The 13,449-nt window shown below is 38.9% G+C and overlaps 1 protein-coding gene across 4 annotated transcripts in view; it reads right to left on the bottom strand.

Moving 5' to 3' along the window:
• PAK3 (p21 (RAC1) activated kinase 3) overlaps window positions 1–9,199 on the bottom strand; it is a gene marked incomplete at both ends in the record, with an annotated part of 75,934 nt that extends 66,735 nt beyond the window's left edge. For all 4 annotated transcript variants that reach the window (XM_084258317.1, XM_084258318.1, XM_084258319.1 and 1 more), the window contains one exon: window positions 9,025–9,199. In XM_084258317.1, the coding sequence (XP_084114443.1) occupies window positions 9,025–9,199 (175 nt within the window). The remainder of the gene's footprint in view (window positions 1–9,024) is intronic.
• Window positions 9,200–13,449: the final 4,250 nt, after the last annotated feature.

Genomic DNA, 13,449 nt, shown 5'->3' with positions numbered 1-13,449 from the left:
CCATTCCCTTTGTCCCATGCTCCCTGTCTATAGCAGCTATACTCAGCATCACGTGTTCCCTCAGTCAAACAACTGGAGCAGACCAGGGGCCATTTCTGGCAGAGGCCGTTGGAGTGCCATTATATGAAAATGTCTGTTTTTTCTCTCAATATTCCTCTAGGAAAGCACTTTGGAAGGTTATGGAAATATTTTTAAAGGGCCATTAACCTGCTATGAGAGACAACCTTCACTTTACCTAACACAATCCTTAGTGACTTGGTCATCCTTAGTGAACTGGGTGACAGGTGCTTTCAGTGGCTTATTAATTTCTCTAGCCACTAGTCAATGTCTCACAAAGACTATTTCCAAATGTTACCCTTGTAGCCTTTAATAATTCAAATGTCTTAGTGTCTAAACTACCAGGTAAATGGATTTAAGTACTGGAGCTGTTGCTTTTACATTTAAAAAAAATGTCACCCTGTCCATCCTGATTTGCCGGTGACAGAGCAGACTGTGCCACAGCCCTCCAGAGGGTAGCCTCCTGAAGCCTCTTCTGAAGTATCCCCAAAACTCATCCTATGGCAACAGCAGCCCTGCAGGTGGTGTCAAAGAGGCAGGTGCTTATCACGAGAGCCACAGTCCCGGAGGGGCTGATTTCTGCAAAAAAAAGTTATAATCTCCAGCACTCCTGGTCTGCAAACAAATACTCTGTTTGGGAGCATATTATGAGGTTACCCATGGGAATTTCTTACCTCCTGGATTCATGATAAGTCCATTTTCCCTTCCACAGGGGTGAGATTCATTCTCTAGTTTTCATCTAAGTGTTTTCTGGTAGGAAAAATGTCATTGTGTCTTCATGTTTATTTTCCCTTTGGAAATACTTGAAAGTAATATGTAGTAACTACAATGGAAAGTTAAACATAAAAATGTATTCTTTTCTTGCCTCTAAGAATTTAAAGAAAGTGATAGTACAAAGTAGGTAAAAGACTAAAAAAGAGGTTTGATGTATAGATAGATATATCTGACCTAACTTAGAATTTTGGGAAAACTATAACTGATTCTAAGCAGAAAAGGAAATAGGAATTTATTAAATGAGGAAAATCAAATCTCCTTTGATTATTAGGTTATGACTGAATCTAAAGGGAATAATGACAGGTAAGTTTTGTGATCTATTTTAATATAGCTTTGATATTTAAATTTTTAAAGGTGCTAAGTGTTAAGGCCCCCAAATCACACTGGTCATTAACAATACTGTATGGTATATTTGCAAGTTGCTATAAGAAGTCTATCTTAAAAGTTCTCATCACAAGGAAAAAAATTGTAACTGCGTGGTGATGGAAATTACTGAACAGTTTCAGTTTATACTTAAGCAGGTTCAACAGTCACTGGCCTAGGAATCACAGGATCCAAATTCTATGTCTGCCTTGCTTTGTGATTAGTTGTGTGCCAGCTCTTTGGAAATCATTTACCTTCTCTAAACTTCTGCCTTCCTCTGTAAAGTGGGTATTATCCCTGTCCTACCTAGATCATAGGTCTGAAGGAGGTAAATGATGCAAATGCACTTTGAACACTGCCAATACCCCTACAACTGCCATCCCAAATATATTACCTCATTAACACTATACTTAGCAATGGGGTGACTGTGTTTGTGAGAGAACTAAGTAATCTCTACTTTTTAAACCCAGCACGTCCATCCCATGTGTGACGTCCTTGGAAATACAACTACCAATAAAGAGGATTACAGTGGGCTGTTTTGAATATTCACTGCTCAAATTTTCTTTATTATATTAGCAAATCCCAGAAGCAGATAGATGGGGAGGCCCATGGTGATTCATTCTCCTACCTTCAGGTAGAACTTCCTAAAGACATGAGAGCCCCAAGAGAGGACCCATGAAATTTCACTCCTGGTAATTCATAATATCCAATCAGCATATTGGGAATTCTTTATGTCTAGTACCAGTCCCTGTGGTGGAGTAGTAAATTATTTTCTTCCTACTAGGTCTTTGGTGGCTATGGAAAACAATCAATGCCATCCAGAAACAAGCATAAATTGCCACTCAAAGTGGCACCTGATTCTGCAAGAGCAGCTACAAGTCCAATTCATAGCTTGGGTGTTCCATGAGGATGATGGGGAAAGGGAATGATGGTCCCATGTGTGCCCTTCTAGCGCCCCCCACTCACACATGCAGACAGTCATCACCTAAGTGTATCTTCAAAAATATTTAGCAACAGTGATCATTTGGGCAAATATGAGGAAGTTGACTCTTACCCATCTCCTTCCAGGCAACACACACCAGGTCCCACTCTCGTTTATACCCAATTCACAAGTGCAACAATTTCAATGGAAAATGTTTGAAAATAAAAAGGAAAGATGAGGCAATGTCCTAAAGCAGACATTTCTGATTATGTGGATAATTCTGTAGGATACAGGTTTGACAGGAATAACAAGGCCTTATTTGCTTTCAGGAGGAAAGCAACTTCACTGACAGTTGGCCAGTGTCAACTTTCCTCTCTGCAACATTTCATTTTGCTTGACACAGCTCTTCTGTGTTCCTGTTTTCCCATATCCCCTGTATCTTCCCCATCTCCTAAAATTCTCTCTCAAACATTATTTCCCTCAATTTCTTCCTGTTACTTCTTTCCTTCAGTGTACACACCTCCCAATCCTGCATTCCATACTTCTCTTGAATTTGACCGTCAGCTGGTTTTATTGGGCCACCATATTTGTCCCCAATTGCCCTGTTTACCAGCCATGAAGTGGAAGCACAGGCCCTAGTAGATTGAGTGCATCAATATCCCAGCTTCTTCCCATTTCAACCACAGAAGACTTCTAGGAGTAAAAATAGTACAGGAGGCTCTTCTCCCAGCACACAGCACTGACCCTGGAGGATAAGCAAGAAAGCATACCCTTCAGGTTTCCCAAAGCACAGGGCAGTGACCTCCAAAGAGCACTCTTGGCTGAGCTGCATGGACTACATTTGGAGAACCAAGAGGAACAGAAACACCATTCAGGATGTAGCAGCCTCTGATATCTGGCTTTCTGATAACAGAACCGTCAGTTAATTGAGACTCCCACTCATTGTTGGTGCAATAACATGCTTGAGCTGCTGCAACATCCCACAGTCTTCAGCATCACTGAAGAAAGATTGCATACTGTTCAGTCTAGTTATCACACTAAGAATTTTTTATTGTGCATTAATTAGACGAAAGTTAGTAATATGCATTGACCAAAACATTTGATTAACAAGACCATAAACTGAGTTTTTTTTAATATAATGGGTACACAGCAATGCTTCCTGCTGTGTAGCATATATAGAAGATAACATACTCTAGGTATTAGAACAATATTTATGCAATACAATAACAAAACTATATGGCACTTTAAGAACTTTTCACATATATGAACACACTCATTTAGAACCTCAACTTTCTAAAGTAAGCAACATGTAAGCCTATAAAGTACACACACCAAGTGATAATCTAACCCACAAAACACCCAAATCAAATGTTAGCACATGTCTATTGTCAATAATATTTTCTCACCATCATTTCTTAAAAAAAAAAAACATGAAAGTTTTCTTTCCTTCTTAGAGGTGATAAGAGAGTCCCCTTTTCTGAAATTCAAATACGTTCCAAAGCACACTGCCATCTTCTTAAGGAAAAGTGAAAGCCACTGCTGGCTTTTGGATGCTAGGGATGTAGATCACCACATATTCCCTTTGTCCTGCTGCAGACAGTGTGATAGGGTAGAACAAGCATGGGGTTTGGAGTCAGAGAGACCTGGGAGGTTTCTGGCTTCAGTCAGTTGCTCTGTGACACTTAGCCGTTTATTTTAAGCCTTTGAACACAAATTGCCTCCTCTGTAAAAAGGGGTTAATACAGAGTGGCCGAGCTTTTAAAATTCGTAATATTTGTAAAGTGCCTGGCACACAGCCTGGCACCCAGTAATTAACTAGTAAGTGGCAGATCACTTCCCATTTGTCTTGATTTGCTTTATATTCAACTTCCCCCTCCTAGTCCTCCAAGAAAAGGGGCCTTCATTTCCAGGCTCACCAGCTCCCAAATCTCTCTGGATTACCCACAAACAAAATACACACGAACCGTGATCTCTAAAGACACAGCCTTTCACAAAGCATTGCATGTCCTCTGAAACACACCTAATGCTCAAGTGCAGCACAAGACACACAACACATAAGTACGCTTTGAAAGACACAGATGTCACACAGAACATGGCCCCTCCAAATGCAGCCTCACCTGCTTCTTTCCCACATGTTCTTCCAAGTTTCAAGTCCTTAATATTGATTAGCTTTAGAGGCACTGTGCCAATTCAGAGTCCTGGCTGATTCATTTGCCTCATTGCCTTTGCCTTATCTGTTTATTTACTCATGTATTTATTCATGTATTTATTCATTCATTTATTTATTCCCCACCTTGTTCCAAAATGGCTTATCAGATGGCTTACAAGAATACACAAAATACAATAGGAGAGCATAAATTCAAAGTAGATAAGAAACTAAAACGTTAAAAAAAAAAGATAAAAACATAATATGAAGCCTGGAAGAAAGCGAATACGAAGTACATACATACCATCAAGTCCCCTTACCAGGCTATGCATGGGCCACACATTGGCTCCAAGCTTTCTAGTAGCCAACAAAAGATCAGCCCCATACTTCATAGGGTCCATAACATAACATCAAACCTGTTCAGGGTGTCCTTTTTCCTGGTCTAAATTCTAGAAGGTTTTCTATAGTGAAGTACCATACAATGGTGGCAAATTGTCTCTCCTAACACAGATCAGCTCCTGGAATAATCTCCAACAAAGGATCCTCCATCTTGAAATTACATCTACTCCTTATTTTTCTTCTACCTGTCTCTTGAAGTTCCATTTTGTCAATGAAATGTAGATCTTAAAGAGACTTCTTAAAACAAAACAAAACAAAAAAACCTCTGCTGTCACCAAAGCAAGTATTTTCATTTAACTAAAGAAATAGACATGATTTATGACAAAAATTTGGGAAAGACCCCAAATATCCAACAAAAGAAAATGGATAGACATGATGCCACTATATGATGAAATATTATACACCATCAAGAGTAATATTTATTCTGAAAACCTTTGTTAAACGTAGCAAAATATTCACGATGAAAATGGTGAGTGAAAAAGTGAGATATCAAGCTATATCTATTGTGATCCTAATTACATAAAAAGTGTGTACGTGTGTGTGTGTGTGTCTATAGCCGTAAACATGTCTAGAAAGAAAACTGCCAAAATGTTAACATTGTTTCTGGGATTTGGGAATACATAGGATGTTAACTTTTTATATGCTTTTTTTTTTTTTTCAAATTTTTGGTATTGATGAACAATTTCTACATCACGATGAAAAAGGACTAGAAGGGAAAAATACCAATTCAGTTACTTATCTTTGGCTTGTGAAGTTATGGGCAATTTAAATCCTTAAAAAATTTCTATAATTGACATAAATTCTAGTTAGGGACAAAGTAACTATAAAAAAAAAAGATTCAAAGATCTAATATCTTGGTTGTTTGTAAGGTTCAGAATGATACAAATGTAATGATACCTCACAATTACTTAGCACTTTTTATGTTAACTTTTAATAGCACTCTGATATTTAGAACTACATTTTATTATCAAAAGTATCTTGTGAGGTAGATCAGGTGTTACTATCTTCATTTAACAGGTGATGAAACCCAGACTCAGAGAGACTATGTGACAAGCCCAAAGTCACGATAATCAGCGGCACAGCGGGACTCAAACCCAAGTCTTTAGAACCTGAGTCTCTTCCCGAAAGTTCAAAAATGATTGTGGTGTCAACCAGGCAGTCACTGAGACACAGAAACATAGTAACAGTGACCCCTTCTTACCTATGAGGGTCAGGTTCCTGAACAGCCCTCCAGGGTAGGAGAGTTCAGTTGAGGAAATTATGATTTTAGGTAAAAAAGAAAAATGGTAGGGGAAGTGACTTCTTGAAAGCTCTCATAACTTTTGTATGTGCAGTAAAACAAAACAACAGTACATCACATAATATGAATGAGCGTTTACATAGCTTAATGTAGTCAAAATAATAGGTTCTACACAATTTCCATTCAAATCCTGAGATGATCTCCAGAGGTGATGAGGATGTATATCATGACACTGGAAAATGGGGGTGACAATGAATAAATGAATAGAGACAGACTGTTAGTTCAGACCATGGATCTCCATTCTCTCGGAGTCATCTAAATCCAATCCTGAAATTCTAACTTGCTTGTGACATTAGCCCTTCAAGCAAGTGAATTTAAGTGGTCCAACTTAATGACTTTGGCTCTTCTGAAGATGTTTTCTATCTTCTCAAATCTTTTTCTGAAGATACCTTAGTACTTCTACATAGAGCTCAATTTAAATTATTCAAAATTTGTTTGAAGGCAGCTTATCAGCTGTCCAGCAAAGCTATTTAAATTGTACTACTTGATGAATTTGGTTCTTCTGAGGTTGCTTTCTTCCCAATATAGTGTTGCAGAAAGACTCTTAGCACCTCTATATGGAGTTCAATTATATCATTTGAGCTTTATCTGAAGGCAGCTATTCTGCCGCCCAGCAACAGTAATAATGACACTATTTGATGATTTACATGCTGCTGAAGATGCTTTCTGTCCGATGTGGTTTTTTGGAAGGCATCATAACACCTCTTTATAGCATTAGACTAAATCATTCAAGCTTGGAATAGGTAAGCGTTGACATGTTAAGGCTATCACATTTCACTAATACCTTGGGGAGTTTTTAATCTTGTTTTTAAGAAATTGTTCCTGTTACTTATAATTATTTGTCTTTGATCCCATAGTTTCCTAAATATCTTCATCATCAGTTATGATAACCACCTCTGGGGTAGTGGCAGCTTCTGGAGAGTCATCCTCAGGTGGTATCATATCACTTGAATGAGTGTCAACAGGTTCAGATCCAACTTCAGCCAATGATTGCTCCTGTAGCAAATGTTCATCTTCATCCATTGGTTCTTCTTGATCCAAAGATTCTTTGTCATCAGAAGGGATTGCTGAAAGATATTTCACCATCTCTAGCCAAATCTTCTCCCAGGTCACATTAATGATTGGCTCTGTTAAGCTATTTAATGCCTCTTTTATTAAGAATACAGCATTAGTGATGGTGTAGGAATCCCATGCACTAGGATCTTCAGACAGAGGTACCTTTGCGAGATTCTGAACCACAAAGTTATACATTAGTTTGGCATAAATCTTCTTGAATGGCCGGATCAAACACTGATCTAAGGGCTCAAGGATATGAGACACGTGACTAGTTATAAAGACAACCTTAACATTAGGATGCGCGTTGGCAAATGCATCTGAGGTGCCAAAAGGACTGTGAAGAATCAGCAGGACTTTGAATTCAAGATTTTTTTCTTTCAAGTAGTCTTGAACTTCCACAAGAAAGCACTGTTCAAACCATTCCTTAAGGAGAGAAGGAGTCATCCAGGCTTTTCTGTTTGCACGCCAATACACCGGAAACTTGGCTCGGTTTTTTCCCCTGAGGAGGTTTGGGCATAGTTTCTTGTAGAGCAGCAATGGTTTCACTATGAGGTGACCCGAAGTATTGGCACAAAACAGAAATGTCAGCCTCTCTGTTTTTGCTGATCTCATGTCAGCATCAGTTGGCTCTTGCTCCTCAAAAGGGCAAGTTGGCTTATTCAAGGGTTTCCAAAGCATGGCGGTCTCAACAGCACCAAAGATTTGTGCGGGCAGATAATCTCCTTCTAGAATCACTTTCTGCAGTTGTGGCGGATACAAAACAGGAGCAGCAGGATCCGGTGTTTCCTTCTTTGGCACCACTGTTACATAGGACTTGGTTTCCAGGTCATGGTGCACCACAAATTTCTCAAACCATCCCTTTCTCCCAGTGAAATTCTTTTCCGGACGCACATCAGTATCTGAAAACATGTCTTCAAAAATTCCTCTCGCACGGTCACAGATCCCTTGCATAGAAAGTGCTTCATTATTCTTTTGCTGGTCTTCAATCCAGAAATTTAACATCATTTCCATCTTTTGCATCTTTGGGTCACGAGGAACAAAGGATCTTTTAAGTGATGTAGGTGCACAAGAGGCAAAACTGGCTCTAATAAGAGTTTCAGCTTTTCTTATGGATCGAATTGTGGATTTATTAATACCATACAAGCGACCTACACAGCTACTTGTTTTACCTTGAAGAAGCAGATCAAGAATGTCCCTTTTCTCTTTTAAAGACATCTGCCTTCTTGCCCTCCTGGCAGTTTTTGGTGTAACCAGTGCCCTTGTATTTGATGCACTCTCTTCTGCCTCAAGAGTCGCATTTACAGAAGCCATAGTTAAGTTTTTATGCTAATTAATGCAACCTGACAATTATTAACTAGAGAGTTTATATCCCCCAGTGTTACAAGGAATCAGCAAATGATATTTAAGCACCAAATGGTATTGTGAACAACACAAGGATAAACACTATTATATTGGCGTGACACTCAGTGTAAATAGAGCTGACTGTGTAGGGGGCAACGGGCAGAAAAATCAGAGAGGAAACCAATGACCGAGAAGTTTCTTCCCAACTAGTGTTATAGTCAGAATGACAATATGTGGCAACTTGGACTGACTCCCATATACTCAGTTCAAAAATGTCACAGTTGTCGAAAAGTATACAGAAGTAAATCCACCTATCCTCAAATTTCCAATAAGGACAACTCACAGTTAAGAAGGGATTGCTATAAATTCTCCCCCAAGTTATCAGAAAAAAGTTTTTAGAGTCAAGACAATACTGTTGCTATGATTTCCCTTGGCTGAAAACTATGAGTTCAATTTTATGTGAAAGGTAAAGACAGCATAAGTGTATTTTCTGTAAAACCCGCCGTAAGTCAAACAAACATCCTCTGACAAATTCAAACTCCGAAGATGTAGATGTAAAGGTCAGGCAGGCTCTGAACAACCAATGCTCAAGAAATGACTACCCAAGAAAGAGACAATGAAAGAATAAACTGGCCCCTTTTCAATGCCCGGCCACTGATACTTTACTTTTATCCCCTCCTCCTGGGAAGATAGAGCGAAGCCTGGCTTTCTTATTCTTCTCTTCAGGGGCCATGGGAAGAGGTTTGGAGCTGTGGTTGAGTGCTGAAGAATCCCGGTTGTTACTATTCATCCTCAGTGGGGGAGCTGGGGGTTTCTCTTCATTATCCAGACTGTCAGACATTTTCAGTTAGAACTGACTGCACAGCTCCTAAAGAAAAGGAAAGAAGAGCAGTTAAGAAAGGGGAGTTCTAAAGAAATTTGAATTTGAACATCTTAGGAACAAAAGCATTGGTCTCACGGAGGCTCAGGTGTTGTGTTGACCAACACTGAGGAGTATTAGAGGGAAAGGAGCTGCCTCGCTAAAGACCAACAATGCAACTTCCCAAAGAGGAAAGTGAAGGCAATAATTAGTGGATTTTTAATATGTACATTCAAACACATAAGGTCCTTCCCCTTTCTCACAATGAAACTCTACTTTCTGTTGTCCAGGCTGTTAATGAACAATTTACCATCTTTCTCTAAAAAATTCTATTCTCAATGAATGTAAAAATTCCAAACATGATTTTAATTTAGACGCTGAGAAAAATCTGCCACCAGAGACAAAGCACACAGGGATCTTTGTTTTTTCTTTGTTGTTTTACTTTGCTGACTTCATCCTTGTCAGGTAGCATAAGCAACCAATTTGGAGTCTGGCACTGCCAGAGGTCTGGCTGTTGCTTTGTAATGGCACCACAACAATGATCTGTTAGCTGCTCTAACACCGGGATGCCATAGGCATGACTCTTAACTGTGTTTACCTGATGTACAAAACACTCTCTACTGTTTTGTGGGAACGCACCGAGAAACAATCTAGTAGACCTGGCAGCTTTGGCAGAGTTTCCAATAGCATTAACAATGTCTGATCTTCAGGTAGCAGGTAGACAATAAATCTAGGTCAACTGTCCCGGGAGCAGGGAAGAGCTCCAAAGAGAAAACCACTTCCTAAGGAGACATTATAACATTCTTTCACATCATATTTTATGTCCTGGAATAGGGGATTGAGTGGAGTAACAGGGTTTTAAGGAGGAGTCTGGATGTCAGCAAACTTCTTTGCTCTGAATTTTGTTATTCTTTGTTATGTGCATAGGACCGAGTATATTTTGGTTTCATCCTACTGGGAGGGCGAAAGGCATGGGCTCCCCAAGGCGTGTCTCTGTTTCCAGATGTTTTCCTATTCTATCTAGTCCAAGCCCTTTCATCAGGCCCTGACACTTGTCATTGGGAATCGAGTATGAAGCATACCTTCTAAGTGAATCTCCAGTTTGAATACAAGGAAAATCAAATCTCTCTGTAACAGAATCTCTGTAAATTCATCAAGTATTAACTAGTACTACTTTAGGAGCATAAGAGCTCTCCAAACACAACTTAGCATGTCACTTTACTCCAATAACATTTACTGTAAACAAACCTAAGTACAACAACAAAAACAGAGGGCTCCTTGTCACCTGTTGTATGAGAAATAATCCTAATTCCTTTTAACTCTTTAATGGTTACAATGTGCTTGCTATTTTCAGTAAGGAGCTCTAAATTACTTTCTGTTACATGGAAAATTTTTAATGTTGGCATATTCTAGGAAATCAAAACCCAAAGGAATCCTAGAAATCTGACTGTAGAATTGAAGATACCAGAGGGGGAAGTTGAGGGAGGGGCCTTATACGTAAGCGGGGAGGATTACATGTGTTTTGGTGGTGGGTGTGGTGTTGAAACATACATCTGAAGAGGTGCAAACCTATATCCCCAAATCATATACATTGTTGTAAACCACTGTTACTTCAGTAATTTTTTTTTTTAAATTGCTATGTTCTAAATGCTCTCAAATACAGCTATACAGCCTGTCAGTATTCAAGAATAGGCTAATATCAATTAGTGGCTTCTCCATCTGGACAGGTCACTGCCAACTAACAATGACTGGCTTCATCTTGATTTAGACAAGAGATGTCTTCTTTTCCTCTGGTCAGGCTTCATGTCTTGCATTATCTTAATGAATTCTGTAGCACACATTTTTCAATAATCATGATAGTCCCAAAATTTTTGTCACTAATGACAAGAATTTACCAAGTCTCATGTTTGCTTATATAAGTGAAATTACAGCATAAGGTCAAATGAGAAAGTAACCGATGTTGATGATGAATTTCATTCAAACATAAGTACTGGTGCTTACTAGTAAGCATTTTAACTAAAATATGAAACCAATGCTAAAGGGTCTTTTTTGCACTTTGATTCTGATCCTTCTAAATACTGTTTCTCCAGAAGAAAGGTGAGTTTAAAGATGGACTTAACCAATGACATTACTTAACCAATGACAATACTCTGGGTTGGACAGGTCTGTGATTCTAATTTAATCACTGAGAAGAATTTACCACCAGAAACAAAGCATTAATTTTTAATTTTTAAGCTGTTAATTCTCTTTTTCTTGGTTCAAGAATACCCAGTATGAGGCGATTATTAAAGTCAGATAAACCAAATCTAGCATAGCAAAAATAATGGAATTTGTAAAGTTACTGTAGAAGAATTGAGGATTTAATAGAAATATATAGATGACAGGATCCTGAAAAATGTGCCTCACAAGGAGAGAGGAGAAACCACATTCTGGATGATACATATTTTCTGATGACATATTACTAGATTTGATGGAAGTCAACAAAGCTGGTCTTACAGAATAAGGCCAGGAAATCTGTGCCAGTCAGGGTTCCTGTACAGCCACAGAGTTTAAAATACTAGGCTCCTTTGTTCTTAATATGTAGGTGTGGTTTTTGTTCCTAATTGCTCTCTTTGGCCAGAGACTCAAACAGGTAGGTACCCTGCTTCTTTCAGGGTGCCTGCTTATCCTGACCTTATTTGACCAGGCATATTTTAGGTTGGGGAAAAAGGGCTACTTGGGATATACAACTCAAATTACACTCTCCTGTGTTACACTGGAAATTCCTGTCCAAAACTTCAGCACCACAGACTGGTTGAGACCCATATCACAAGCATCCTGCAAAGGACCCAGTTTATAAAGACACACCTTTCTACTGTATAGGAAACTAGAATTGTTTTTAATTCCATTCAACTCCTCCAGGGATTAGAAGAGTCAGAATACACCTTTTACAGAGATGGACATGAAACTGAAGAATTTTTGTCCAGCCACACATTGGGGAGGTGAATCACAAAGCAAATCATCACTCCATTTACCTAGATATTTCCAATTTGGTTTTGCATGAATTACCCTGGTATTTCTTCAGTTCCTTATTGCTCTTACAGTGAATGCACAACCAATCTTCTTCTTCTTCTAATGATTCCAGATAATTCTGATTTGGTGACAAAAGACTAGTGCAAGAGGCTCTTCTTAACTTTGACTCACCTTCAAAGCAAATCCTTCAAAGCATATTTTTAGAAACCGAGGGAGAAGGGGTAAAGACCTGTAAGGAAGCTTTGCTGTTAAGGTATTTGTCTTCCAGGTGGGAGGTGTCTCTGACTATCCCACAGAGGTTGGGGTGAAAGGGGGGATTCTATTATGTTATGTTTGTAAACAATGACAATTTACTTAGTCAGGTCCTTCCCCTGAGACAATTTTCTACAAAGGATACTATTAACAGATTGCTGGCTCAATCTGCCTATGATGTCATTATTTCCAAGATCTTGAAAGAGACTATTTTGTTTGGGGACGCTGTAGGCTCTATTTCAAGAACTGTACAAAAGCATGATTATTCTCCAGGAACCCAACCAAAGAACTGTTTATCTTTAAAGTTTGACTGCTATCATTCACTTCTGCAACAGAACAAAAACTTGCAAGTGAGTGGCACATTGGATCTAGCCACCAGTCATTTATTTCCCTTTTAAAACTTGGCCCTTAGAAACAGCTAACTTTAATGGAAAATCAGCAACAGTTTATATCTGTTCACAAATTAATTTCATTCTTGGCTACTAGGTTTTTAAGAGAGAATTCAAATGGCTTTCTGTGGATGGTATATTTTTTTTCATCCAGCCCTAGGGACTTTATGTGGTTTACCAATGCTCTGTTAATTACAAATGAAATTCATCAGCAATAAGAAATAAGCCTCTTGTTTCAAGATACCAAGAAGCCTGAACACCCCTTTTTCAAAGTCCTAAGAAAGATCATTGCTCTTTCCCTCCGTCCTTACATTTTCACTCTCCCCCCACCCAACCCCTCATGTACTAGGGCATGTACACACACACACACACACACACACACACACAGAGAGAGAGAGAGAGAGAGCGAGAGAGAGAGAGAGAGAGAACGAGAGAGCGAGAGCCCTTCACTGACTTGCCTTCTGACAGAGATGTACCACAAAGCATTTTAGAGACACAGTTTTATCAAGATGCATGGCAACTTTAGAGGAGATGATTAGACATATAAACAATTGTCATTATTCCTTCATTCCTCCAAAA

The sequence above is a fragment of the Talpa europaea genome (genome assembly GCF_964194135.1).
Source record: "Talpa europaea genome assembly, chromosome: X".
In the NCBI taxonomy this organism is placed as follows: domain Eukaryota; kingdom Metazoa; phylum Chordata; class Mammalia; order Eulipotyphla; family Talpidae; genus Talpa; species Talpa europaea.
The sequence above is the reverse complement of the archived record's forward strand: the minus strand, read 5'-3'. Positions and strand labels throughout refer to the sequence as shown.